The sequence below is a fragment of the Antechinus flavipes genome, chromosome 3 (genome assembly GCF_016432865.1).
Source record: "Antechinus flavipes isolate AdamAnt ecotype Samford, QLD, Australia chromosome 3, AdamAnt_v2, whole genome shotgun sequence".
Taxonomy (NCBI): domain Eukaryota; kingdom Metazoa; phylum Chordata; class Mammalia; order Dasyuromorphia; family Dasyuridae; genus Antechinus; species Antechinus flavipes.
Window position 1 is genome coordinate 628,991,043 of NC_067400.1, and position 27,228 is coordinate 629,018,270.

Here is a 27,228-nt window from a genome sequence, read left to right on the forward strand (position 1 = left end):
TATAATCTGTAATACATATTATAAGTATATATATATAATATAGAGCAAAAGAGGCTCCCCTCTATATATAATCTGTAATACATATTATAAGTATATATATATAATATAGAGCAAAAGAGGCTCCCCTCTATATATAATCTGTAATACATATTATAAGTATATATATATATATGTAGAGCAAAAGAGGCTCCCCTCTATATATAATCTGTAATACATATTATAAGTATATATATATAATATAGAGCAAAAGAGGCTCCCCTCTATATATAATCTGTAATACATATTAAAAGTATATATATATAATATAGAGCAAAAGAGGCTCCCCTCTATATATAATCTGTAATACGTATTACAAGTATATATATATAATGTAGAGCCAAAGAGGCTCCCCTCTATATATAATCTGTAATACATATTATAAGTATATATATATAATATAGAGCAAAAGAGGCTCCCCTCTATATATAATCTGTAATACATATTATAAGTATATATATATAATGTAGAGCAAAAGAGGCTCCCCTCTATATATAATCTGTAATACATATTACAAGTATATATATATAATGTAGAGCAAAAGAGGCTCCCCTCTATATATAATCTGTATTACATATTATAAGTATATATATATAATATAGAGCAAAAGAGGCTCCCCTCTATATATAATCTGTAATACATATTATAAGTATATATATATATAATATAGAGCAAAAGAGGCTTCCCTCTATATATAATCTGTAATACATATTATAAGTATATATATATAATATAGAGCAAAAGAGGCTTCCCTCTATATATAATCTGTAATACATATTATAAGTATATATATATATAATATAGAGCAAAAGAGGCTCCCCTCTATATATAATCTGTAATACATATTACAAGTATATATATATAATGTAGAGCAAAAGAGGCTCCCCTCTATATATAATCTGTAATACATATTATAAGTATATATATATAATGTAGAGCAAAAGAGGCTCCCCTCTATATATAATCTATAATACATATTATAAGTATATATATATAATATAGAGCAAAAGAGGCTCCCTCTCTATATAATCTGTAATACATATTATAAGTATATATATATATAATATAGAGCAAAAGAGGCTTCCCTCTATATATAATCTGTAATACATATTACAAGTATATATATGTAATGTAGAGCAAAAGAGGCTCCCTCTATATATAATCTGTAATACATATTATAAGTATATATATATATAATATAGAGCAAAAGAGGCTTCCCTCTATATATAATCTGTAATACATATTATAAGTATATATATATAATATAGAGCAAAAGAGGCTCCCCTCTATATATAATCTATAATACATATTATAAGTATATATATATAATATAGAGCAAAAGAGGCTCCCCTCTATATATAATCTGTAATACATATTATAAGTATATATATATATAATATAGAGCAAAAGAGGCTTCCCTCTATATATAATCTGTAATACATATTATAAGTATATATATGTAATGTAGAGCAAAAGTGGCTCCCCTCTATATATAATCTGTAATACATATTATAAGTATATATATATATATAATATAGAGCAAAAGAGGCTTCCCTCTATATATAATCTATAATACATATTATAAGTATATATATATAATGTAGAGCAAAAGAGGCTCCCTCTATATATAATCTGTAATACATATTATAAGTATATATATATAATGTAGAGCAAAAGAGGCTCCCTCTATATATAATCTGTAATACATATTATAAGTATATATATATAATATAGAGCAAAAGAGGCTCCCTCTATATATAATCTGTAATACATATTATAAGTATTATATATATATAATATAGAGCAAAAGAGGCTTCCCTCTATTATAATCTATAATACATATTATAAGTATATATATATAATGTAGAGCAAAAGAGGCTCCCCTCTATATATAATCTGTAATACATATTATAAGTATATATATATAATGTAGAGCAAAAGAGGCTCCCTCTATATATAATCTGTAATACATATTATTAAAGTATATATATATAATATAGAGCAAAAGAGGCTCCCTCTATATATAATCTGTAATACATATTATAAGTAATATATATATATAATTAGAGCAAAAGAGGCTTCCCTCTATATAATCTGTAATACATATTTAAGTATATATATATAATATAGAGCGAAAGAGGCTTCCCTCTATATATAATCTGTAATACATATTATAAGTATATATATATAATATAGAGCGAAAGAGGCTTCCCTCTATATATAATCTGTAATACATATTATAAGTATATATATATAATATAGAGCAAAAGAGGCTTCCCTCTATATATAATCTGTAATACATATTATAAGTATATATATATATAATATAGAGCAAAAGAGGCTTCCCTCTATATATAATCTGTAATACATATTATAAGTATATATATATAATATAGAGCAAAAGAGGCTCCCCTCTATATATAATCTATAATACATATTATAAGTATATATATATAATATAGAGCAAAAGAGGCTCCCCTCTATATATAATCTGTAATACATATTATAAGTATATATATATATATAATATAGAGCAAAAGAGGCTTCCCTCTATATATAATCTGTAATACATATTATAAGTATATATATATAATATAGAGCGAAAGAGGCTTCCCTCTATATATAATCTGTAATACATATTATAAGTATATATATATAATATAGAGCGAAAGAGGCTTCCCTCTATATATAATCTGTAATACATATTATAAGTATATATATATAATATAGAGCAAAAGAGGCTTCCCTCTATATATAATCTGTAATACATATTATAAGTATATATATATATAATATAGAGCAAAAGAGGCTTCCCTCTATATATAATCTGTAATACATATTATAAGTATATATATATAATATAGAGCAAAAGAGGCTCCCCTCTATATATAATCTGTAATACATATTATAAGTATATATATATATAATATAGAGCAAAAGAGGCTTCCCTCTATATATAATCTGTAATACATATTATAAGTATATATATATAATATAGAGCAAAAGAGGCTCCCCTCTATATATAATCTATAATACATATTATAAGTATATATATATAATGTAGAGCAAAAGAGGCTCCCCTCTATATATAATCTATAATACATATTATAAGTATATATATATAATATAGAGCAAAAGAGGCTTCCCTCTATATATAATCTGTAATACATATTATAAGTATATATAAGAGGCTTCCCTCTATATATAATCTGTAATACATATTATAAGTATATATATATATAATATAGAGCAAAAGAGGCTTCCCTCTATATATAATCTGTAATACATATTATAAGTATATATAAGAGGCTTCCCTCTATATATAATCTGTAATACATATTATAAGTATATATATATATAATATAGAGCAAAAGAGGCTTCCCTCTATATATAATCTGTAATACATATTATAAGTATATATATATAATATAGAGCAAAAGAGGCTCCCCTCTATATATAATCTATAATACATATTATAAGTATATATATATAATGTAGAGCAAAAGAGGCTCCCCTCTATATATAATCTATAATACATATTATAAGTATATATATATAATATAGAGCAAAAGAGGCTTCCCTCTATATATAATCTGTAATACATATTATAAGTATATATATATAATATAGAGCGAAAGAGGCTTCCCTCTATATATAATCTGTAATACATATTATAATTATATATATATAATATAGAGCAAAAGAGGCTTCCCTCTATATATAATCTGTAATACATATTATAAGTATATATATATAATGTAGAGCAAAAGAGGCTCCCCTCTATATATAATCTATAATACATATTATAAGTATATATATATAATATAGAGCAAAAGAGGCTTCCCTCTATATATAATCTGTAATACATATTATAAGTATATATATATAATATAGAGCAAAAGAGGCTTCCCTCTATATATAATCTGTAATACATATTATAAGTATATATATGTAATGTAGAGCAAAAGAGGCTCCCCTCTATATATAATCTGTAATACATATTATAAGTATATATATATATAATATAGAGCAAAAGAGGCTTCCCTCTATATATAATCTGTAATACATATTATAAGTATATATATATAATATAGAGCAAAAGAGGCTTCCCTCTATATATAATCTGTAATACATATTATAAGTATATATATATAATATAGAGCAAAAGAGGCTTCCCTCTATATATAATCTGTAATACATATTATAAGTATATATATATAATATAGAGCGAAAGAGGCTTCCCTCTATATATAATCTGTAATACATATTATAAGTATATATATATAATATAGAGCAAAAGAGGCTCCCCTCTATATATAATCTGTAATACATATTATAAGTATATATATATATATATATAATGTAGAGCAAAAGAGGCTTCCCTCTATAATATATAAAATTTATATATATGTTAATACATAATTACCCATGTGTGTATATATAACATAGAGCGAAAGAGACTCCCCTCTATAATATATAAATTTTATATATGTTAATACATAATTACCTATGTGTGTATATATATAATATAGAGCGAAATAGAGGCTTCCCCCCGCGTTCCCAGGTCGGAGTGCCTGCCGCCCCCTGTGTGCCCAGCACGGCCCGGGACTGAGCAGCAGAGGCCTCTCCGATGTCCAGCTGAGCCCCATCACTAGGACGCTTTGGGGCCCTGCCCTCAGCTTCCCTAAGCTTTGACCAAGCCCAGGGCCAGCTCTTCACCTCCGAGAGCAAGCTGTCCCGCTCCCGGAGGCAACTTGGGGCTCCCTAGTGTCCCCCCGGCTCCTGTCGTCCTTCCCGAGCAGAAGCCTGGGCTCAGCTACTGCGGGGCCCTCTAAGAAGCTGGTTTTCACGCCCCACATTTCCTTACGTCTGTCCTCTAGCCCTAGAACAGACTCCTCGGGCCCCTGCCTCGCTGCCCCTCCCGGGCCCCTCCTCGCTGCCCCTCCCTCGCTGCCCTTCTCGGGCCCCCGGCGCTCAAGGAGCGGCACGAGTCCAGCCCTCAGCCCCGCATCACCCCGGCGCCCAGAGGATGAACGTCCAGCGAGACTTCTCGGGGCTCCAGGGTAACCAAAGAATTGCGGAGAAGAGAAAGGAAAGTCGAGAAAAGGGCGGGACCTCTCAGCGCCAGGCCTGGCCGGGCCCTGGCCAGCCTTCAATGGATACACAAGCCCGGGGAGGGGGGAACTTGCCCGGGAGGAGGGAGAGCAGAAGCCGGACACCGGACCCTCAGCCCCTCCCCTCCCCCTGCACACAAGGCCCGCTTTCTCAGAGAGCCTCCCACGCAGCCTCGGCCGCCTCCTCCCGCTCGTCTCCTCCTGCCAGCGGAGCGCGGGCTCTGAGAGCTTGGGGCCCCCACCTGGGGCCTTCGCGCGCCCGCCGGCTTTCCGCCCCTTTCCCGAACCATTCCCCGATGCTGCAGCGCCTTCTGCCCATCCGGGTGGCGCCTCCCGGGCCCCGAGGCAGAGGCGCCCGCCCCGTGCAAGGGTCTTGTTCTCAGCCCCGTGTCTGCCCGTGAGAGCCCTGGGGGCGTTTCTGGGAATGCCTCGGCACTGGCCGTCGGGTGCCGGGCGGGGATCACCGGCGTGAGCAGAACGGGGGGCGGGGGCGGGACCACTGGCGTGGGCAGAAGGGGGTGTGGGGGCGGGGTTCACCGGCGTGGGCAAAACGGGGTGTGGGGGCGGGGTTCACCGGCGTGGGCAGAACGGGGGGCGGGGGCGGGACCACTGGCGTGGGCAGAAGGGGGTGTGGGGGCGGGGATCATCGGCATGGGCAGAACGCGGTGCCGGGGCGGGGATCACCGGCGTGGGCAGAACGCGGTGCCGGGGCGGGGATCACCGGCGTGGGCAGAAGGGGGTGTGGGGGCGGGGATCATCGGCATGGGCAGAACGGGGTGTGGGGGCGGGGATCACCGGCGTGGCCGGCCCGAGTGCACAGAACAGATGCCCCCAAGTCCTGGAGGAGAGGAAGTAGGGACCACCAAGGGCAGAAGAGCGAGCATCCCCCATTCTGCCGAGCTCCCATAGCCCCTGAGGGGAGAGCTTCTGGGCGCTCGGGGCAAGGGCAGAACTGGGAAAGCAGAGGGAGGGGCCAAAGCTGCTTCCCATCTCTTCCTCTCTCCTTCTACCTGAGTAGCTCCAGGAGACTAAAGGCCCAGCCAACAAGCCTTTAGTAAGCACCTACTATATTCCAGGTACACAAGTGAGCTTGGGGTCCGGCAGGGGCAGCATGCAAGGGCACTAGCCCCTCCCTGGAAATTCACTTTCTTGGGCTCTGTGCCCACCTACAGGCCCTCCCCCCCCCCCCATCTGGTGCCTTCATTTCCCCTGTTGTAAAACTGGACTTGATTTTACCAAACAGGAAATGAAGGGCCTGGGGCGCCGAAGAAACGTTCTGCACAAATCTGCCCAGATGAGGTCATTTCAATCATGTTAATTCCCACAAAGCGCCCAGAGCTTACTCGGCTTTCCCAGGACCAGAGCTGGGCAGATCCGAAGCCAGGTTTTCCAGCCGGCAGGGCAGGAGTCCTCTCCCGGAGTGAGCCGGGGGGATGCCGAGGTGCAGGACTCCCCAGGAGCCCCGGATCTGACCCCCAGCCCCAGCCCCGCGACACGGAATGGCCGTCTTCTCTTCCCTTCCAACGGAGCCCAGCACTTGCCGAGCGCGCCTTCCCGGCTCCACTCCTGGCCCCTCGGTCCCGTGGGGTGGGCGCAGGGCCGGGAGAGGAGGGGGGTGGGGGGTGGGGAGGGGCAGGCGCTGGGCTGAGAGCCACTCAAGGTGCCGGCTGTGGGCGCAGCACTGGGGGCTCCCAGGGGGCTGCTCTCTGGCGGACAGACTCAACAAATGGGACAAAGCTCCGGGGCCCCGGAGAGTGACCACCTGCTCAGGAACGCTAACGAAGCGGAGATGGATGGGAGGGGGGTCCCTGGAAGGAAGCAGGACTCTAAGGGACAGGGAGGGCACTGTGTGCGGAGGGGGAGGTCGGTCTCATGGCCCCTCCCCCCGCGTGATGTTGGGGCGTGCCTGAGCCCCGCCCCCCCGGACCTGATGTTGGGGCGCGTCTGAGCCCCCGCCCTCTGGCCGTGAAGCAGCCCAAGGTCCATACTGGACAGCACTGCCCTCCCCACCAGGGTAGGTGAGCTCTCCCCTTCGGACCCTCCGGAGCCCGTCTGGGTTCCCTGCGCATGGTTTTCCCTCTCCCTCTCCCTCTGGGGCTGGTCCCAAGCAGTCCCGAACGCCCATCTGTGAGTCCGCGGCGGCTCCCGTCGGTCTGTCCCCCTCCTCTGCCCCGCAAGCCGGGCCCTGGTCTCCCAGCACGCACGTGGATGGAGCCGCGGGACTCTGGGCCGCGCTCTGCCCGGCGCAGGGAAGAAGAGTCCTTGCTGGTCCCCTCAGCTTGCAGGCTCCGCCCTGCCCGGCCCCGGGCTCTGCCCAGGTCAAGGCCCAAGTCGGACGGGCACCCCGTGCCCCCTCGTGCCGGGGGGGGGGCCGGGAGAGCTCGGTCCCCCCCAAGGCGGGTGGCTCCCACAATTTCCAAGGAGATGAAGCCAGAAGGGCCTCGGGGTCCCAGTGAGAATTCCCCCAAGGGGGTGCTCAGGGGCCACCTCCCAGGGTTCAGCAGCCTGCCTGGCACGCAGTAGGTGCTTTGGGCATTGGGAACGGTGGGGGGAGGGTCAGCCGCCCCAGCTTCTGGCTGCCCACCACTCCCCCATAAAGGAAATTGATCCCGGCCACCCCTGCCCCCATCGCCTCCAGGAGCAAACTCCTTTGGCCTAAAACTGGGTGGAATGGGACCCCAAAGGCCAGCGAGCCACCCCCCTCAGGGCCCAGGAGAAGAGCCGAAGGCCCTGGAGGGCCCCGGGAATGAGACACAGTTCATAGGCCATCTCCCTGGCTCAGCCCCCCCCCCCCAGGGTCACATGGGGGAGGCAGGGCCAACGGCAGAGCGGCTCCTGCTCCGCATGTGAGACCTGCTGGGGTTCCCGTGTGCCCTGCAGCTTCCTGGCTGCAGACCATGGGCCGCTGGCCGCCTGTCCTGCTCTGCCTGGGTAAGTCAGCGCGGCCCCAGCTCCCCCAAAGTCGCCGTGGGCTCTCCGGCCGCTGGGGGCTCCCCATGTGGCAGAAGGGCTGGGACCCCGGACCCTCCCCAGACTTGCTCCTCGGCCTCTCCCTTCCCCAGGGCTGAGGGAGCGGGTCTGGGGGGCGGCCTCTCACCGGACCTCTTTAACAGGGCTGTACCTGAGCCAGGAGACCAGGGCACAGAATGGTGAGTAGCGAGTCTCCCCTACCCAGGCCCGCATGGGGGAGGGAGGGCGGGGCCCCCAGCTGCCGGGGCCACCTGGACCTGCAGGGTTTGCTTCCCTTCCAGAAACCTTTCCCAGGCCCCAGATCATTTTCGAGACCGGCTCTGTGGTCATGGTGGACAAGCCCGTGTTCATCCGGTGCCGGGGGCCCAAGGAGGCCCGTGTGTTCGTCCTGCAGAAGAGGGAGGACAAGGACTTCATGGAGAGCGAGCACTCCATCTGGAACGAGGCCCTCTTCTTCTTCCCCCACATGAACGACACCATGGCCGGCCACTACAGCTGCTTCTATCAGTCCGCCTCCGGCATCTCGCCGCTCAGCGAGAGCGTGAAGCTGGCTGTGGCCGGTACGCGGGCGAGGGGGACGGGGCCCGGGCCGGCCCCCGGGGCTGGAGGCCGTGCACGCCTTCGGGAGGGCGTCAGGGGCCGCCTCTGCCTCGCTTTCCCCACCAGTAAAATGGATGCTTGCAAAAAGCTCCGGGGACGGCTCCCGGCACCCGCTGGGACTTGTAAGTGCTTCTTCCTTCGCGGGCCCTGCTTTTTCTCTCCCTAGCCCCCTTTGCTTCTCTTCTCCCCCTTTTCACTTCCTCTCAGGACACCGGGATCGTCCCCACTCAGTCCCGGCGTCCCGCCGACTCGGAGCCCTCTTCTCCCGCAGGCGTGATCCCCAAACCCCACCTCGTGGCCAGTCCCGGCCCCCGGGTGGCCCCGGGCAAGGCTCTGTCCTTTAAGTGCTGGTCGGACCAAAAGCTGGACCGGCTGGTCGTGTATCAGGACGAGGGGCTCATCCCGCTCATGTACCGGCTCGCCCCCGACGCGGAGATCCAGGTCTCCTTCCCCAAGGCCGGCGCCAAACACGAGGGCATCTACTCCTGCATCGGCTTTGCCAGCGAGGAGCCCCTCAGGTGGTCGATGCCCAGCGACCCCCTGGTGCTCACAGGTGGGCCCGGCCCCTCCTCTCCTCCCGGGAGGTCAGGGGTGGGAGAGGAGACTTCCAGGGGGAGGCGAGGAAGGGTCCCAGCTCAGAGGTGAGGGGGATATGGGATAGCTCCAAGGCCTAATGGGAAACCTATCCCTCAGTCTCCCGCTCTCCGAGGCTCACTGCGAGGATCACGGTCCTGGTGCTGCTGCCGGCCCTGGGCACGTTGCTGCGCTAAGCACGGACCGGACGGACGGGGCGCGGGGAAGGCGGCCGATCGCTGCCCCAGGCCAGAGCCCCGGTGCAAGCACAGGCAATAAACGCGAGGTCAATGTCACGTCGGTCTCTCTGTCCTGGGGCGTGCGGGGGGGGGGGGGGCTCGGTGGGCACCCCCTGGCCCTCCGGCGTACAGGGAATAGTGTTCTGCGTGACTGTGTACATGAGGGTTGTGTGGGCACGACACCAGTGCGCCGTGGACTCTGCCTGTGTGAGTTGGGTTTGGCGTGGAGGGCGAGTGTGTGCGCGCGTAACTGTGACTACTACGTGTGCACGTGCGTCTCGGCGCGTGTGTGTGACCACGTGTAGATTGCGCGGGCACGACTACGTCGGCCACAGTCACTGCCGAGCACGAGGCCCGGGTCAGGGCTCATCCATCATACATGGAGAAAGGAGAGAAGGTCAAGCTGCGCCAACGGCCTGCCCAGAGTTTCCCACAATGCTCTGGAGGGAAGTTCCCAGAGCCCCGGGGGATCTCCCCCAGCCACACCCAGGGTGACAGCGTCTTCAGTTAGGAACTGCCCCCAAAGGTGCCCAGTGAGTGGTCTGTGTGTCCGGGAGCCCCCACCCGCCTGGCGGCCTCTGCTTCCCCTGCCGGGCCCTTCCCCCGGGGCTGTCCTCCGGGTGGCTCGAAGCTGGGCACTGACCTCCCGGCCCTCGGACCCTTTCCTAGCCTTCGGGGTGCAGGCGGCCTCCGTGGGTGGGCACACGGTGAGCCAGCAGCGTCCTAGGGCAATACCTCCAAGCAGGCTGGGCCCGACATCGGGTCACTGCGGGTGCCCGCGGGCTTGGTTTCCCCCTCCGTGTAGCCAGGGCACGGAAAGGGGCAAGTTCGGGTTCGTTTCTGCACGATTCTGAGTCCCCATGTGCCCTCCTTCCCTTCCCTTCCCTGCCCCTCCCCAAGACCATGAGCAAGCTGCCGCAGGTTGTACCTAAGTGCATTTTGAGCACATTTCCACGGGAGAAAAAAAGCCACAAAACAAACGAGAAAGGAAAAAAGACGAAAGCCACGTGTCCGTCCCCACGGAGCCTCCTTCCTTCCCCGGCGCTGCGATTTTCGCTCCCGCCTCTGAGGAATGGTCCTGCCTCCCGGGGCCGTGGCTCGGGCCCGGGCTTGCTGTTCCCGGGAAGGAGGCTCTCCCGGGCCGGCCCTTCCTGTAAGCCCGGGCTTTTCTGGGAGCTGCCTGCTCGGCGTTCCCGATAGGACCCGAACGTCCCATCACTCGCACGCGGCAGTTGATCCGCTGCCCGGCTGGGGGGCGGCCGCCCCCTTCCCGGGTCCTTGCCCCTCCGCCGGGAGCTGCTGCGGTTGTTTGCCCACGTGGCCCCCGTACGGACCAGTCGCCATACTGGTATTTAACAAAGCGGGTCGGACCGACCCCCGGGAAAGGGGAGCACAGGAGGGGGCTGGGCCGGGGACCTTCCACTGGGCACTTCGGAGAAAAGCCGGCGTTCCGCTGGGGAAGCCTCTTGCGGGGGCTCCGGTGCCGCTTGCAATCGTGCCCCCTTGTGGGGGATGAGACCTGCCCTGATTGCACGAGGATGGGCACGGACTGAGAGCGCGGACCGCGGTCAGGCCGGAGCAGCGGTGCCCATCGGGGGCGCCCCGGAGACAGGGCGGGGGCACGTGGACACTGGGTCCGGCCGGGCCTTGGTCAGAGCCGGCCGGGGGCGTGGCTCCCCCAGCCCAGGCGGTGCCTCTGGACTGGGGGGGTGCCTGAGTGCGAGCACTCGCCGCGGATCCCGAGGATGTCGGTGCTCACTCCCCGCTCCGCACGTGGCCGGACAGAAAGGAGCCGCGGCCCCGCCCTCCGCGAGTCTCCGCCCCTTTGAGAGCACTTGCCCTCGGGCGGGGCCCGGGCAGAGCGGGGCCGACAGCGGAGCGGCTCGGGATCCTCCTCCAGTTCCCCAGGCTCCCCGCGGGCCTGGGACCCGCTCAGCACCATGGGCTTCCACAGGCCCTTCCTGCTCTGCCTCGGTGACTGAGCCCCACCGGGGTCTAGGGGGCGAGGGGGGGGACAAGGGCTGAGGACCGAGGGAAGGAGGCAGGAAGACTGGGGGACGCAGACGAGCAGCTGTCATTGGGGGGAACTTTCTACAGGCTTCTATGTGGTCCGGGCTCTGCAAGAGTTCTGTGAGTCTTTGCGCTCCCCCCTTCCCCTCCCCCGTTCCACTTTCCCTCCCTCCTCTCCCCCCATCCCATCTCCCCCCTCCCTCTCCCGCCGGCGGCCCCGGGGGCGGGCTCTGGGCTGCGGGGGGCGGGGGCGCTCGCGGGGCGCCGGGGTCCCCCTGGACCTCCGGGCTGCCTCCCCCGCAGACGAGCTGCCGGCGCCCCGCTTGGAGGTGGAGCCCAGCTACCCGGTGCCGCTGGGGGCGACGCTGCTGCTGCGCTGCCGGGGGGCGTACGACTCGTTCAGCTACCGCTTCTACAAGGATGCCCTGCAGGAGGCCCTGAGCCTGGAGAACTCGTGCTGGGAGAGCATGACCCCCCACCTGCGCCACCCCCAGGCCACGGCCAGGCTGGGCGGCCGCTACCGCTGCCAGTACGACTTCCACTCCTTCTGGTCCAAGGTCAGCCTGCCGCGGGACGTGCCGGTGGCCGGTGAGTGGGGGGGACGGCGAGGGAGGGGCGGACTGGGGGGAAATAGCGGGGGGAGATGCGGGAGGGGGCACGAGGGAGGCCGAGGAGCCGGGTCCCCCCCACCCCTCCCTCCTCCCCGACCCCCACACGCCAGGGCCCCTCAGGGAGGCCGGACCGCACCTGGGGAGGGCGGGGGTGCGGGAGACGCCGCCTCTCTGCCCCTACCAGTCCCGGTTCCGTGAGCTCAGCTGGGGTCACGCCCCCTTTTTCTCTCCGCATCCTTCTGGTCGGTCGGGGGTCCCCAAGCTTTCCTTAAGCGCTTCCCGTGTGCCAGGCCCGAGGCCAGGGGGCCCAGGGAGGAGGGAAACAGCTGTTCTCGGGGCCCTGGGCTAAGGGCTGACAGCCGGGGGCGAGGGGGGGCATTGTCTTGGACTCGGGGGCTTGGGCGGGCTCTCAGCCGCTAGTCTGTCTGGGGCCGGGCTGGAGCCTGAGGCTGCCTTCGGACTCCAGCTCAGCCCTCCTGGGCACCGGCCTCTCCCCCACCGGGAGTTGCTGGCCTGGCAGGGAGTCTGGGCACTCTGCAGCCTGGAGGGAGGGAGGGGCCCCCCCACCTTTCCCATTTCCTTGTTGACCACCATCGATCACCAAGCCCAGCCCCTTTAAGGGGAGCTTCTGGAGCTTCTGGTGCAACAATCCGTCCTCTAGTTGCCAGCAAAAGTCAGGGGACGCCGGTAAGTGTTGAACACCCCGGCCTCTGCCCGATAATTCTGCCTTGTTCCCCTTTCGCCGCCTCTTTACGCTGAGTCCCGACGAGCCGTCCCAGCACCCTGCCGTGACCCCTATTGCAGACTGACCGTTTGCCCCGGGCCCCCCTTGGGTGCATTCGCAGGGACGTTCCCGGGGGTCCCAGGCCTTTCGGAGGGGAGCCCCTCGGGCTGCCCTCAGCCGGGAGGAGACCGCGCCCCTTGATCTCCAAGGTCTCTCCTTACAGGCCTCTATGAGAAACCCTTCCTGTGGGCGACTCCCGGGCTCTCGGTGCCCGCGGGGGGGAGCGTCACCTTCCACTGTAACTCCAGCGTGGGCCTGGACACTTTCGTCCTGTACCACGGCTCGCCGGAGAGCGGCTTCCGGACCCTCGAGGCCGAGAACGCGGGCAGGAACGAGGCCGTCGTCGCCCTCCACAACAAGACGGAGCAGATGAATGGGCAGTACAGGTGCTACGGCTACGTGAGCAGCGAGCCCCATAGCTGGTCGGCTGCCAGCGACAGCCTGGTGCTGAGCGGCGGCGGTAAGCGGCCCCGGGAACGGGGACTTGCCTCCCGCCCCGGGGGATTCTGGGCGGCAGAGGGGTCGCGCCCTCGGGCTCCACATCCCCTCCGCTCTGTTCCCACAGGGGAACTCCCTCCTGGGTGCCGGAACGCGGTTCTTCTCCACGTGGTCCTGGCCTTGGCCACACGGGCAGCTTAGGCCCGGCCCAGCCAGATGGGCAGTGCTGAGGCCCGGGAGAGCCAGAGCTGTTTCCCTGGACACAGACGGACGGAGTTCCCCGCTCCCCGATTCCCAAGCCCAACCTCCCGGGCAACCCCCAATAAACCGCTGATCGCATGTGCTGTGGCTCCTTGTGTCGGGGGGAAGGGGGGCCTGATGGACAAAAGGGCCCTCGGGGACTGGGGAGGACGGAGAGGAGAGCTTCAGCACCCAGACCGGACAGTCCAGAAGGAGACAGAGAGAAGGCCCGGCCCAGCTCCTCGTTGTCCTCCGTCTCCACAGCCTAGAAAGTCTGCCAGGCCAGTTTCTGAGCAGCAAAGGCCACAGCGAGTCGTTTTTCCGGGCCAGGGAAGCCTGGGGAGGGGACAGAAGGGACCACAGCCTCTGGTCCGGAGCGACATGCCCGGCACATAGGGCAGGAAACGCCAGGCCCAAAAAGGAGCCCTGGACAGTGCCTGGGGCGGCTCTGGAGATTGTGGTCACGGGGCCAGAGAGGAACCCGCGGGAGGCTCCGGCCAGCACGGGCTTGAGCCGTGTACTGGGTATCGTGGTGGGATGAGCTCAGAAAAGAACGGAAAGGAAGGGAAAAGCAATGCACTGGGAGAAGGGGGAAGGGAGAGGAAGCGTGAGGGAAATTCTCTTCTATACTGGGCTGTGTGCAAAGTTTGCACATTGGAGGGGGAATAGGGAGGACGTAGCCTACCCTTCAACTTGACTCTCACATAAACTGATTTAAGGAGGAAAGAATATACATGCACACAATGCTGGGTAAAGAAACACGTCCAATAGGAACAGACAATTTTCCAATGATGAAATTGAAACTATTTCCACTCATATGAAAGAAAATCACTATTGATCAGAGAAATGCATATTAAGACAACTCTGAGATACCCCTACACATCTGTCAGATGGGCTAAGATGACAGGAAAAAATAATGATGGATGTTGGGGGGGATGTGGGAAAACTGGGACACAGATGCATTGTTGGTGGAGTTGTGAATACATCCAGCCATTCTGGAGAGCAATCTGGAATTATGCCCCAAAAGTTATCAAATTGTGCACCCCCATTTGATCCAGCAGCGTTTCTACTGAGCTTATACCCCAAAAAGATACTAAAGAAGGGAAAGGGATCCACATGTGCAGAAATGTTTGTGGCAGCCCTGTTTGTAGTGGCTAGAAACTGGAAATTGAATGGATGCCCATCAGTTGGAGAATAAATTGTGGTATAAGAATGTTATGGAATATTATTGTTCTGTAAGAAATGACCAGCAGGATGAATACAGAGAGGCTTGGAGAGACTTATGTGAACTGATGCTGAGTGAGATGAGCAGAACCAGGAGATCATTATATACCTCAACAACGATCCTGTATGAGGATGTATTCTGATGGAAGTGGATTTCTTCGATAAAGAGACCTAACTGAGTTCCAATTGATAAATGACGGACAGAAGCAGCTACACCCAAAGAAAGAACACTGGGAAATGAATATAAACTGCTGGCATTTTTGTTCTTCTTCCCGGGTTATTTTTACCTTCTGAATCCAATTCTCCCTGTGCAACAAGAGAACTGTTCGGTTCTGCAAACATATATTGTATCTAGGATATACTGCAACATATCTAACATATATAGGACTGCTTGCCATCTGGGGGAGGGGGTGGAGGGAGGGAGGGGAAAAATCGGAACAGAAGTGAGTGTAAGGGATAATGTAAAAAAAAAAATTACCCTGGCATGGGCTCTGTCAATAAAAAGTTATAATTATTAAAAATAAAAAAGGAGAGAGAACAACATAAGAAAAGAAGATAGAGGAATAAACACCAATAAAAATAAAATCAAATAAAATGTCATCTCCTACATGGAAAAAAAAAATAAGGAGCCTTAAATAAACAAAGATTAACGGGGATGATCTCAGAAAAATATAAAATAAACCTAATTGAGAGATAAACAGAAAAACTACATTTTGTTTTTTAAGTCACCCATAATGAATTAATGTGACTACTAAGCATATATACATCTAAATTCTTGTTTCTTATTTAATTCAATAGTATTTACTTTTCCATCACACGTGAAGACGGCTTTCAACATTCATTTCTGTAAGACAGGGTTCCAAGCTTTTCCCCTATCCCTCCCTTAGCCGTCCCCTTTCCAAGATAGCAAGCAATCTGGGTTATAGCTGGGCCATCATTTTAAACATTTCCACGTGTCATATTGTGAAAGAAAAATCAGAACATAAGGAAAAAAACATGAGAAAGGAAAAAACAAAACAAAAGGGGGAAAATAACGTAGAATACCATAGAAGACAGACCCCACAATGCTCTGGAGGGAAGTTCCCAGAGCCCCGGGGGATCTCCCCCAGCCACACCCAGGGTGACAGCGTCTTCAGTTAGGAACTGCACCCCTGTGGCTGTGCTTGCCTGTTGGGGGCAGGTCTCTTGGGCCCCAAGGGCTCAGCTCCCCCCCCCACCAGCCATCCCGGGGCTCCCAGGCTCCGTTACCTTAACCCCAAATCTCTCTGGCTCCCCTGGGTTGGCCAGGAAGGGGTCCCAGGCCTTGTGGTCTTGGGTCCAGATTGGCTCAGAGTGAATGGAGACATCAAGTACTTCTGCTTTGGCCAGAAACCCAGAGGGGCCCCTCCCCCCTTCCCCCCCAGCCAGAATCCCGGGACGGCCGTTGCCTCAGCCCCACTGAGCCTGTGGGAGGCCCTGGCTGAAAAAGGCTCCCAACCCCCCCACACCGGGCCACCTGCCCTTGGCCCTTACCTGGTGCGGGCGGCCGCCCCCAGCTCCCTCCCGGGCCGTGACCCCCCCACCCTACCCCCTCCTGCTTCATTGAGCGGGCTCTGCCAGGCGACAGAAGCTCAGGGCCCCCGGGCCCTGCTGTGGGGGGGCAAAGTTAAGCTCCTCCGTGGCTCCCCAGTGGCTCGGGGCCCAGCAAGCACCTGCTGCCCCCTTCCCCCACCAGAACTCCGCGCGCCGGCCGGGAGCCCCCGCGGCACCAGAGCGTCCAGGGGGGGCTCCCCCTCGCCCTCGCCTAGGGCCCCTCCCCCGCGCCAGGCGGCCAGCAGAGAGCCCCAGGCCGAGTTCTAGAGTCCTTCCCTCTCCCAGAGGACCCACATGACGTCACCACGTGAGATCCCATGGGTTACAGTGTATCCCACGGGCCTGACCCGACCAATGGGAGCGGGGCGCATTCTGGCACGGGGAGCTGGGGGCCCAGGGAGGGGGCGGGGTCACCCCACCTCAAGGTTCCGGCCCAGCCACCTGATCCTGACCTCTCCCTATTGGGCGGAGCTGGCCTCGCCCTCCAACCTCGTGCCCAGAGCATCCCGGAGGCAGCATGGAGCCCAGACTTCTGCTCCTGCTCTGGCTTGGTGAGGGTCTGCGCCCGCGGTTTGAGGGGCAGGGGGAGGGAGGAAAGGAGGAGGGGAGGGGAGAGAAGAGGAGGGAGGGGGGAGGGAAGGGAAAGGAAGGGGGGGCGGCCCTCATGGTGTCTGCCGCCTCTCTCCCAGGGCTGAGCGCCAGGATCCAGGCTGTATGTGAGTGCCCTCCCAGTCTGCACGCATTGGGTGCCAGCTGTGTAGCTGGTGCGGGCCCTGCCCGGAGAGGAGAAGGGAGGGAGGAGAGGGGATGTCCTGAGAGGGAGGGGGGAGGAAAGGCCTGGGAAGAGGAAAGGAAGAGGGGGAAAGGGACTAAGACGGAGGGGAGGGTCCAGGAGGGACCCCCTGGGGGAGGAGCGGGGCAGGGCCGCGTGCCCCCCTCCACGGCTCCCGCGGCCTCTGCAGATTTCAAGGTCCCCAGCCCCGAAATGAGGATCCGGCCCCACAACATCCTCCCGGTGGGCAGCCCCGTCACCATCAGCTGCTACACGCCCATGATCGCCGACTACTTCCGCCTGATCCGATTGGACTTTTTAGAGGAGGGAATCGCGGGCGATGAGATCCCGTCCATTTACCCCGGGCACGAGGTCCACATGTACCACCCGGCCATCAGGCCCGAGCATGCCGCCAGGTACTACTGCCAGTACCGGCTCAGCGAATTCTGGTCCTTCCCGAGCTCCTACATGGACCTGATAATCTCAGGTGAGCGCCTCCCCTCCCCGCTTCCCACCCCCGCCATGAGCCCATCCCCCAGTCTGCCCCCTGCTCCCCCACAAGCCCCTCTGCTGCAGGGTTCTCGAGGGCTGAGAGAAGTGGAGACCCCGGCCCCCTCCGCACACACGCGGACCTGGCCAGTTCTGAGAGCTCCCCCTCCCGCCCAGGAGGCCCGCCCCCCCCCCACGTGCCCCGCCCACCCTACCTACAGCCCCAGCCTCGAAGGCCTGGGGGTTGGGGGGGGGGAGGCGCGGGCCGTGGCTGACGGGCTCCCGGTCCCTCAGGTTTCTACAGCAGCCCGCACCTGGTCATGACCCCCACCAAGGTCAAGGAGGGCGGCTCGGTGAGCGTCAAGTGCACTACGGGCGGCGAACGCCTAATCATCTGGAACCTGATCAAGGGGGTGACGGACTTCCGGGGCTACGTGACGTCCGCCGTGGACCTGCAGCTCGAGGAGACCCTGAGCAACCTGAAGCCCAGCCAGTCCGGGCAGTACGCGTGCTACGGCAACAACGGCACCCACCAGCGCCTGTGGTCCCTCCCTAGCAACTTGGTGACCCTCACCGTGGGGGAGCAGCGTAAGGAGGCGGCGCCGGCCGGGAGGGGGGGAGGGGCGGGCAGGGAATACGTGGGGGGAGACCGGGGTGCCAGGCAGGAGGAGGGGCGGGGAGCCGGAGGGACAGGGGGGGACGCCGGAGAGAGGGCCGGGGGCGCCCGTCCCCACACCCCTCTCCCTTCCCACAGGGGCCTCGGCTCCCAGGGCTGCTCGCGGGACCCACGTCAGCCGCGTGTTCCTGGCGCTGCTTCTCCTGCAGAGCCGCTGGATGTAGGGCTGCCCCGCCGGGCGGGCACTAGGATGGAGCTGGACGTCTTCCCCACGCCCCCCACCCCGCTGAATAAAGTGCCCCCAAAGGTGCCCAGTGAGTGGTCTGTGTGTCCGGGAGCCCCCACCCGCCTAGCGGCCTCTGCTTCCCCTGCCGGGCCCTTCCCCCGGGGCTGTCCTCCGGGTGGCTCGAAGCTGGGCACTGACCTCCCGGCCCTCGGACCCTTTCCTAGCCTTCGGGGTGCAGGCGGCCTCCGTGGGTGGGCACACGGTGAGCCAGCAGCGTCCTAGGGCAATACCTCCAAGCAGGCTGGGCCCCGACATCGGGTCACTGCGGGTGCCCGCGGGCTTGGTTTCCCCCTCCGTGTAGCCAGGGCACGGAAAGGGGCAAGTTCGGGTTCGTTTCTGCACGATTCTGAGTCCCCATGTGCCCTCCTTCCCTTCCCTGCCCCTCCCCAAGACCATGAGCAAGCTGCCGCAGGTTGTACGTAAGTGCATTTTGAGCACATTTCCACGGGAGAAAAAAAGCCACAAAACAAACGAGAAAGGAAAAAAGACGAAAGCCACGTGTCCGTCCCCACGGAGCCTCCTTCCTTCCCTGGCGCTGCGATTTTCGCTCCCGCCTCTGAGGAATGGTCCTGCCTCCCGGGGCCGTGGCTCGGGCCCAGGCTTGCTGTTCCCGGGAAGGAGGCTCTCCCGGGCCGGCCCTTCCTGTAAGCCCGGGCTTTTCTGGGAGCTGCCTGCTCGGCGTTCCCGATAGGACCCGAACGTCCCATCACTCGCACGCGGCAGTTGATCCGCTGCCCGGCTGGGGGGCGGCCGCCCCCTTCCCGGGTCCTTGCCCCTCCGCCGGGAGCTGCTGCGGTTGTTTGCCCACGTGGCCCCCGTACGGACCAGTCGCCATACTGGTATTTAACAAAGCGGGTCGGACCGACCCCCGGGGAGCACAGGAGGGGGCTGGGCCGGGGACCTTACACTGGGCACTTCGGAGAAAAGCCGGCGTTCCGCTGGGGAAGCCCCTTGCGGGGGCTCCGGTGCCGCTTGCAATCGTGCCCCCTTGTGGGGGATGAGACCGGCCCTGATTGCACGAGGATGGGCACGGACTGAGAGCGCGGACCGCGGTCAGGCCGGAGCAGCGGTGCCCATCGGGGGCGCCCCGGAGACAGGGCGGGGGCACGTGGACACTGGGTCCGGCCGGGCCTTGGTCAGAGCCGGCAGGGGGCGTGGCTCCCCAAGCCCGGGCGGTGCCTCTGGACTGAGTACATCTGGGTCTACACTTGAAGTCACCCCTCCCCCTCTTGGCGATCCTCGGGGAGGCAGTCCTCCCCACTGGCCGGAGAGAAAGGAGCCGCGGCCCCGCCCTCCGCGAGTCTCCGCCCCTTTGAGAGCACTTGAACTCAGGTCCGCCTGGATCACGTGGGGCCGCTCGGGCCAATAGCAGAGCAGCTGAGGATCCTCCTCCAGTTCCACACGCTCCCCTCGGGCTCGTGACCCTGGCTGGGCACCATGTGCTTCCCTCAGCCCTTCGTGCTTTGTCTCGGTGATTGAGCCCGCCCCACCCTCCCCCCTGAGTCTTGGGGCGCGGGGATCGAGGGACAAGGGCAAGGGCTGGAGGGAGGGGGGAGAAGGGGGCGGGGCCGGGAGAGAGAGGGGCAGAGCAAAGGGTAGGCTGGGGGCGGGAGCGGGGGTGGGGCCGGCCTGGGAGTTGGGCTCAGGGCCCGGGGCACGGAGGGGGCGGGTCTGGGGGGGAATGGGGGTGTCCAGTCTGGGCGGCGGGGGTCGGGCTGCCCCTTAAGGGGGTCTGGGCGGGGCAGGCCTATTTCTTGCAGGACTGCAAGTGGTCTCCAGTGGATTCGAAGACGTACAATTACGTAAGTGCCCCTCCCCCAACCTGTCCCTCACTAGTCCCGGGAGACCCCCGGGCGGGAAGGGGAGGGGTGGCGGGCGGGGGCGCTCCGGGCAGCCCCAGCCGGACTCTGGCCGGTCCCTTCGCAGAGATGCTGCCGCCCCCCAAGCTTTCCTTGGAACCCGGCTTTCCGGTCAAGCTGGGGGGCATGGTGTCGTACCTGTGCGTGGGCGCCTACGGCTCCGAGAGGTACCGCCTGGTCCGAGAGATCCACGGCCGCCTGCGGACCGTGATCAATCTGGAAGCCCTGTGGGGCGGCCGCGGAGCCACGTTCAACTTGACCGACCTGGTGGCGGAGCAGGCGGGGCCCTACCTGTGCGTCTACAAGTTCGGGGAGCTCTACTCCAAGAACAGTGACAAGGTCCCGCTCATTATAAGAAGTGAGTGGGGGGCGTGCTCGGGGGCCGCCTGGCGCCCTTCGGAGATGCCTCTGCCCTGGTCCCGCCGGCCAGCTCGGGAGGCCGGGGGGGAGGCCCCCCACATGCTGAGAGGTGGCTGGGGTTGGGGGCTTCCTCCGCCGGGAAGGCCTTCTCCCCCTGCTCCGCCTCGGAGCCTTTCTTCGGTCAGATGAGCCGAGTGCGGATTGTCCATTGGGAGGAGAACGCCCCGGAGCCCGGGGCGGGGACCAGGACAGGGCCGGAGCTCCCCAGATGAAGCAATGGGCAGAGGGAAAGGAGAGCCCCCAAATAATTTGTCTTCCTGGAGGCCCGCGGAGACATCGCTGGCACAGACCCGCTAGCCCTGTACTTCGGGCACATCCCCTTAGCCTTCCTGAGCCTCAGTTTCCCCATCTGTCTAACGGGCCAAATCATCCCCAAGTCCCTCTGCTGACCTCTCAGCTCCCCCCACCCGGTTTTGGGCGTTGTCTTCTTCGCCTCCCCGGGGAGGCCGCCCGCTCCGAGGGTCCTCTCCCCCCCCCTCCATGCCCTCTCCCCTGCTGCCGCATCCCAGACACCCCGGGGGCTGGCTGACTCCCGGCTCCCTCCCGCAGACGTCCTGGAGAGCCCCTTCCTGTGGGTCTTTCCCCCCGGCTTCGTCAGCCCGCGGCAAACCCTGTACTTCCACTGCAACTCCAGCCTGAACCTGGACAGGTACTACCTGTACCACGGGGCCATCGAGGCCAACAAGCCCTTCATCGAGCCCCTGAACATCTCGGCGCACGAGGCCCAGTTCTACTTCCGGGAGATGCACCGGCGCCTGCTGGGCGAGTACCAGTGCCTGGCCTACCACTCCCGCAACCCCTATCACCTGACCGGCCTCAGCAACAAGGTGCTGATCACTGCCGGTGAGTGGCCGGGCCCGGGGAGCCCCCGAGCCCCGCGCCCGGGCCCCTCACACTCTCCTCCGTCTTCGTAGGTGCCCCCCGCTGCCCGCCTCCTCCTGGACGTCGTCTGATCCCGCGGCCCTGACCGTGGCTGCCCTGGGACGGCTGCTGGCCTAGGCCGGGCCGCCGGGGGAGCCCCCCCCCCCGGATCCCCACCCCCATGGAAAGGAGAATAAAAAGCTGATTGTATCTTCTCTGTGGCTTCCATGTGAAGGGTCTGGGAAGGGCAGAGAGCTCCTTTGTGGGTCTGGGGGCTCCGGGAGAACGAAGAAGGAGGGAAGCACCTTCTCCTCCCAGAATCCAGCTGTCCTCGCACTGGTCAGGGCCGTCGGTCTGTGTCTGTCTGGGACAGAGAAGGGCTCGTACGGTCTCCTTCGGAACAAAGCTCCCCTTTCTGTGTGGCGCGTTTCCTCTCCCAGCTCGGAAACCCCCGGCCAGGGAGAGGGCACCCGTTCCAGCCCCAGAGGGAAACCCCTTGACAAAGGAGGGGGCAAGCTGGGGGCCTCTTCTTCCCCACTCCCTCCATGGCTCGCATCTCGGAGCCTCGCCTTTCTGCCAGCTGCCCGTGGGCCTCCCCCCCTCTCCGCCGGTGCTGGCTAGGCCCAAGAGGGAGGGCACCCGCTGCCCAGCCCGTCCTGGGCAACCCCAGTTCTGATGTGGACGTCGGAGACAACTGCACTGCCCCGAACGCTGGGCAGAAGTTCATTTTAGATTAAAGTCGGGTCTCGGTTTAGCAATAGCCAGAATGAGAATGGTGCCCTCTCCTCCTCCAGCCCTGGCCTTGAGACACTGGGCTTCTGTCAGGGGAATGGGACGAGGGTCCCTAAAACTGGAACTGACTTATTACTTCGTATGCACAGGTAATGTCACAGCACTGACAATCGCCAAACCTTTTGTTCCAAATTTTCCCCTCCTTCCCCCCACCCCCTCCCCCAGATGGCAGGATGACCCATACATGTTAAATATTTAAAGTATAAATCAGATACACAATAAGCACACATGTCCAAACAGATATTTTGCCGCACAAAAAGAATCGGACTCTGAAATATGGTCCAATTAGCCTGTGAAGGAAATCCAAAATGCAGGCGGGCAAAAATAGAGGGAGTGGGAATTCTATGTAGTGATTCCTGGTCATCTCCCAGAGTTCTTTCCCCGGGTGTAGCTGCTTCAGTTCATTCCTGCTCCACTGGAATGATTTGGTTCCTCTCCTTGCTGAGGAGGGCCAGGGCCACCAGGATTGGTCATCATATAGAATTGTTGTTGCCGGGTACAATGATCTCCTGGCCCTGCTCGTTTCCCTCAGCCCCAGTTCCTGTCAGTCTCTCCAGGCCTCTCTGAAATCCTCCTGCTGGTCGTTCCTTACAGAACAATAATATTCATACACCCCAATCTATTCTCCAGTTGATGGGCATCCCCTCAGTTTCCAGCTTCTGGCCACTACAAACGGGGCCACAAACATTCTGGCCCATCCAGGTCCCTTTCCCTTCTTCAGTATCTCTTTGGGGGATAAGCCCAGTGGTAGCACTGCTGGATCAAAGGGGATGCACAGTTTGATCACTTTTTGAGCTTAGGAACTGACTTACTACGAGAGAACTAACCATTTCTCTCAGGTGAGAGGCAGACAACAGCTCCTGCTGGAGAGGCCCCGGACACACGGAGATATGGGGGAGGGCAGAGAACCAGCCTCCGGGAGTTTCTCATTTTCACTAATCCTTGCCAACCAGGAACCACGTTTAACAGTTTCTCACAGCGAAAGGAGGCAAGTAATAGCCCTGTCCCAATGGTGCCCCTTCGTGGGACAAAGACCCGCAGTGGGTGCAGCCTTTCCCCCCAGGTGGCGTCCTCTGGCTGGGGAAGGAGCAGACCCAGGGACAGCGGGACCTGGGCACAGGGCCTCTCGTACAAGCAGATCCGTAGAGCTGGGTCCCCCAGACTCACACGGGAGCAACCGGAGCTCTCCCTCCCGCACCGGACACGAAGCTCCCACCTGGCCCACCCGCAGGGACCCAGGAGCGGGCGCTCTCCATCAGCCCGCTGAAGATGAGGCGAGTGACCCTGGCGGGCAAAACCCGAGGCATAAAAGGTAGGGACTTAAAGCTCAACTCCTTCTAGCTGGGGACAGAATGAGGAACAAATACCGGAGCTGGCCTTTTTATGGCAACTTAGGGTTCTAAAAACAGTTTACTTCCATTTTCACAACCATCCAGGGAAGACCACAAATGGTAAAATAAACCATTTCACTTCCATAAAATTAAATCATTTTTTGTAGAAACCAAACCAATGAAGCAAAAATTGGAAGAAGCAGGGAAATGAGATGAAAAACCTTAGCAGCAAGTTTCTTGGAAGAAGGTCTCTTTTTAACATTTAATATTTTTATTTTCCCCAGTTACATGTAAAACAATTTTTTTACATTTATTTTTGAAACTTTGAGTTTCAGATTCTTCCCCTTCTTTCCCACCCCCACCCCCATTAAAAAGGCAATGTGAAGTTCATGAAAAAACATTTTCATGAGTCATGTTATAGAAGAAAACATAGATCCCCCCCCCCCCCAAAAAAAAAAAAAACTTCAACCTGTATCCAGACACTCAGTTCTTTCTCTGGTATGGATAGCATTTTTCATCCCACAACATTGCCATTACTTCACGTATAATACGTTTTACTTTACTTGGGTTTGTGGAGGACTTTCCAGGTTTTCTGAGAGCATCCTGCTCATCATTTCCCATAGAATGATAATATTCCATTATAATCACACACCACAATTTATTCAGCCATTCCCCAAATGATAGACATCTCCTCAATTTCCAATTCTTTGCCCTGAGAAGAGTTACTATAAATATATTTTTACATATAACTCTTTCTCTCTTTTTTTAAAATCCTTTTTGGAATTCATTCCTACTACTGTTAGATCAAAGGATATGCATGAATTTATGGCCCTTGTGGTGTAAATCGTGTCTTTTGATCATTTATCAATTAGGGAATGACTCTTAGTTTTTATAAATTTGATTCAATTCTCTCTGTTTGAGAAATAAGCCCTTCATTAGAGAAACTCGCTTTACAATTCTTTTTTCCAATGACTCTTGCTAACTAAATTTCCTCATTTATTCTTTCTCTCCTTTCACCCTGACCCTCCTCAAAAGAGTTTTGCTACTGACCACTCCCTCCCCCACTATATCTTCTCTTCTATAGAAAGTCACATTTCTAAGATCTATAGGGAACCAATTCAAATTTATCAGAATAAGAGCAACGAATGGTCAATGGATGTAAAAAGACATTGTCAGAAAAAGAACGTTTTAAGGTATTAAAAGCCATATGAAAACTTCCAAATCACTCATCATTAGAGGAAATTAAAACAACTCTGAAGTTCCACCTCACTTATTGGCAAAGCTGATCCCCCAAAAGACAAATACTGAAGGGGCTATGAGAAAGGAGACACAATGAGGAGCTGTGAACTGGTCTATCCATTCAGGAAAGGAACTGGCAATCGTGGCCTAAAAGTTATTAAACTGTGCATGACGGTAGATCTGCACCTGCTCCCACACCCCAAAGAGATCAAAGGAAAATATTTATAGCATTTCTTTTTCTGTCATGGGAGAAAAAAAATTGGAAACTGAGGCAGGATCCATCCATTGGGCAATATCTGAGCAAATTATGATACGTGAATGTGATGAAATATCGCTGGGTTGTAAAAAGTCACGGAAACGGTTTTGGAGAAATCTGATCCTGAGTGAAGTGGAAAGAACCAGGAAGACAATTCTTTAAACTCGTTTGACATTTTATTCTATTAATTTTTTTCCTTCTCTCCACTTCCTCCCAACCCATTGGAAAGGTAAGAAATACATGCCCACCACACACATGAAATCATGCAAACCATAATCTATACTAGCCATGTTCGTGCAAGGAAAAGAAAGACAGGAAAAGGTCTGCTTCATCCGCTCAAGATGGGAGACGGACAGCATTAACGTCCCGAGTACTTTGGAGTTGGGGGTGAATTATTGTATCGATCAGAGGTGAACTCTCTCACGACTGATTATCTTTACAATATTTATTGCTTTCATTGGTTCCAGAACTATTTATTTATTTATTTATTGGCTGTATTTTATTTTTTAATACTGGCTTTTTATTTTTGAAATGCTTGCAGACAATTTTCAACATTCATCCTTTTTTTAATATACAATATCATTGTTTTTATTTTATTTTATTTTATTTTTATTTCAACATTCATCCTTGCAAAATCTTATGTTCCAGATTTTTCTCACTCCCTTCCTCCTACCTCGTCACCTAGAGAGCAAGTGATCTACTATAGGTTAACCATGTATGGTTCTTTATTATTATTATTATTATTATTAAAGCTTTTTACATTCAAAACATATTCATGGATAATGTTTCGACATTGATCCTCGCATAGCTTTGTGCAGAACAATTTTTATAAAACAGTTTTATCATCAAAAATATGTTAAAACACTTGGAATTCTGAGAGTGGCAACGACCAGCCACGGTTCTGGAGGATGGAACGTGTTGCCCATTCCATGCAGAGAGCGGGATGGACTCAGTGTATGTGTGTGTGAAAGACAGAGACAGAAAAAGAGAGAGAGAGAGACAAAGAGAAAGAGAGAGAGAGAGAGAGTCATCACTATTTGTTACAGAGATTTTTTAAAAATGGGAATTAGGATAAATTAGAAGAGAAGGAACGTGGATTTTGTTCATTGAAAAAAGAATAATCAACAAGCAAGGCAAGTGTCGCCTCTGTTGTTCAGTTTAATCTTTGTTGAATTATTAGCCCCATTTCACAGATTGGGAAATTGACAGATTTAGATTTGCCCAAGATTCCTAGACCAGGGACTGAGCTGGGATTATACCATATCATCCCCTGGTGGTCCCATATAGCAGTGACTGTTGGGGAGGTGGACCCCATTGGAGAGGGCAAGGCTAGCCAGAATCCCATGGAGAGGGAAGGGGCAAGGTTATTTATTAAGCACCTACTATGTACCAGACATCAGCACCCCCTCCCCCCATTTTGTTCCTCCCACCCTGCAGTCATGGGCTTTCAGCCTGGAATTCCAACTCAGAGCCAGGTTCCCTGGCCCCCTCCCTCCATCTACCTCAGTGACCTGGAGTTCAGGGAAGGAGCAAGAAGGGATGGAGAGGCAGCCCAAGGAGGGGCCTTGGGTTCTAGGGACAAACCTGGGGACTGTGAGCGTGGCTGAGAAATCCCCACGGCATCCCCAAGGGCCGTGTAGGGACCCGAGGAATCCGACGCTGCCCTCCCCCCCCCCCCCCCGGCTCGGCCGAGGCTGACACATCCAGGGGAAGAGAAACGGGCTCCAAGGTGGTTCTGCTAGGGGGCCAAGCTCTGCTTCCCAGCTGGACTTCGGCTCTGGGGACTAAGACCAGAGGCTGGAAGAAGAAAGATGCGCTCCCAGTGCTGGGGCCCCTGGGAAATCCAGCCTCGGCCCCCCTGCTTTATGTCCACTTGTTTGCCCATAGCCCAGCTGG

General features: G+C 54.3%; 4 protein-coding genes across 6 annotated transcripts; all 4 read left to right on the plus strand.

Moving 5' to 3' along the window:
• Positions 1-6,791: 6,791 nt before the first annotated feature.
• Positions 6,792-9,589, plus strand: LOC127556694 (platelet glycoprotein VI-like). Of its 2 annotated transcripts, none has more exons than XM_051990025.1 (5): positions 6,792-8,081; positions 8,264-8,299; positions 8,402-8,680; positions 8,992-9,273; positions 9,414-9,589. In XM_051990025.1, the coding sequence occupies exons 1-5, from the start codon at positions 8,048-8,050 to the stop codon at positions 9,488-9,490; spliced, it is 708 nt and encodes a 235-aa protein (XP_051845985.1). In that variant the 5' UTR covers positions 6,792-8,047; the 3' UTR covers positions 9,491-9,589. The 2 variants fall into 2 exon arrangements, with proteins under 2 accessions (XP_051845985.1, XP_051845987.1); XM_051990027.1 differs by having other exon boundaries at positions 6,794-7,164.
• Positions 9,590-11,232: 1,643 nt separating this feature from the next.
• Positions 11,233-13,714, plus strand: LOC127556693 (platelet glycoprotein VI-like). The gene is made up of 5 exons (XM_051990024.1): positions 11,233-11,506; positions 11,630-11,662; positions 11,846-12,130; positions 13,101-13,397; positions 13,503-13,714. The coding sequence occupies exons 1-5, from the start codon at positions 11,473-11,475 to the stop codon at positions 13,574-13,576; spliced, it is 723 nt and encodes a 240-aa protein (XP_051845984.1). The 5' UTR covers positions 11,233-11,472; the 3' UTR covers positions 13,577-13,714.
• Positions 13,715-16,869: 3,155 nt separating this feature from the next.
• On the plus strand, positions 16,870-18,598 carry LOC127556692 (platelet glycoprotein VI-like). Its single transcript, XM_051990023.1, has 5 exons — positions 16,870-16,962; positions 17,101-17,127; positions 17,374-17,670; positions 17,967-18,260; positions 18,427-18,598. The coding sequence occupies exons 1-5, from the start codon at positions 16,929-16,931 to the stop codon at positions 18,510-18,512; spliced, it is 738 nt and encodes a 245-aa protein (XP_051845983.1). The 5' UTR covers positions 16,870-16,928; the 3' UTR covers positions 18,513-18,598.
• A 1,744-nt stretch (positions 18,599-20,342) lies between these two features.
• LOC127556695 (leukocyte-associated immunoglobulin-like receptor 2) lies at positions 20,343-21,883 on the plus strand. 2 transcript variants are annotated; one of them, XM_051990028.1, is made up of 3 exons: positions 20,343-20,791; positions 21,403-21,696; positions 21,768-21,883. In XM_051990028.1, the coding sequence occupies exons 1-3, from the start codon at positions 20,503-20,505 to the stop codon at positions 21,818-21,820; spliced, it is 636 nt and encodes a 211-aa protein (XP_051845988.1). In that variant the 5' UTR covers positions 20,343-20,502; the 3' UTR covers positions 21,821-21,883. The 2 variants fall into 2 exon arrangements, with proteins under 2 accessions (XP_051845988.1, XP_051845989.1); XM_051990029.1 differs by having other exon boundaries at positions 21,403-21,680.
• The last annotated feature ends 5,345 nt before the right edge of the window (positions 21,884-27,228 follow it).

What these genes read in the sequence shown, in the direction of transcription:
- LOC127556692 (XM_051990023.1), top strand. Translation starts at nt 16,929, where the DNA reads ATGGAGCCCAGACTTCTGCTCCTGCTCTGGCTTG. An exon ending in TCTGCTCCTGCTCTGGCTTG is followed by an intron (nt 16,963 to 17,100) that starts GTGAGGGTCTGC and finishes CCTCTCTCCCAG; the next exon opens with GGCTGAGCGCCAGGATCCAG. An exon ending in CATGGACCTGATAATCTCAG is followed by an intron (nt 17,671 to 17,966) that starts GTGAGCGCCTCC and finishes CCGGTCCCTCAG; the next exon opens with GTTTCTACAGCAGCCCGCAC.
- LOC127556694 (XM_051990025.1), top strand. Translation starts at nt 8,048, where the DNA reads ATGGGCCGCTGGCCGCCTGTCCTGCTCTGCCTGG. An exon ending in GCCTGTCCTGCTCTGCCTGG is followed by an intron (nt 8,082 to 8,263) that starts GTAAGTCAGCGC and finishes CCTCTTTAACAG; the next exon opens with GGCTGTACCTGAGCCAGGAG. An exon ending in CGACCCCCTGGTGCTCACAG is followed by an intron (nt 9,274 to 9,413) that starts GTGGGCCCGGCC and finishes CCTATCCCTCAG; the next exon opens with TCTCCCGCTCTCCGAGGCTC.
- LOC127556695 (XM_051990028.1), top strand. Translation starts at nt 20,503, where the DNA reads ATGCTGCCGCCCCCCAAGCTTTCCTTGGAACCCGGCTTTCCGGTCAAG. An exon ending in GGTCCCGCTCATTATAAGAA is followed by an intron (nt 20,792 to 21,402) that starts GTGAGTGGGGGG and finishes TCCCTCCCGCAG; the next exon opens with ACGTCCTGGAGAGCCCCTTC. An exon ending in CAAGGTGCTGATCACTGCCG is followed by an intron (nt 21,697 to 21,767) that starts GTGAGTGGCCGG and finishes CCGTCTTCGTAG; the next exon opens with GTGCCCCCCGCTGCCCGCCT.
- LOC127556693 (XM_051990024.1), top strand. Translation starts at nt 11,473, where the DNA reads ATGGGCTTCCACAGGCCCTTCCTGCTCTGCCTCG. An exon ending in GCCCTTCCTGCTCTGCCTCG is followed by an intron (nt 11,507 to 11,629) that starts GTGACTGAGCCC and finishes AACTTTCTACAG; the next exon opens with GCTTCTATGTGGTCCGGGCT. An exon ending in CCGGGCTCTGCAAGAGTTCT is followed by an intron (nt 11,663 to 11,845) that starts GTGAGTCTTTGC and finishes CCTCCCCCGCAG; the next exon opens with ACGAGCTGCCGGCGCCCCGC.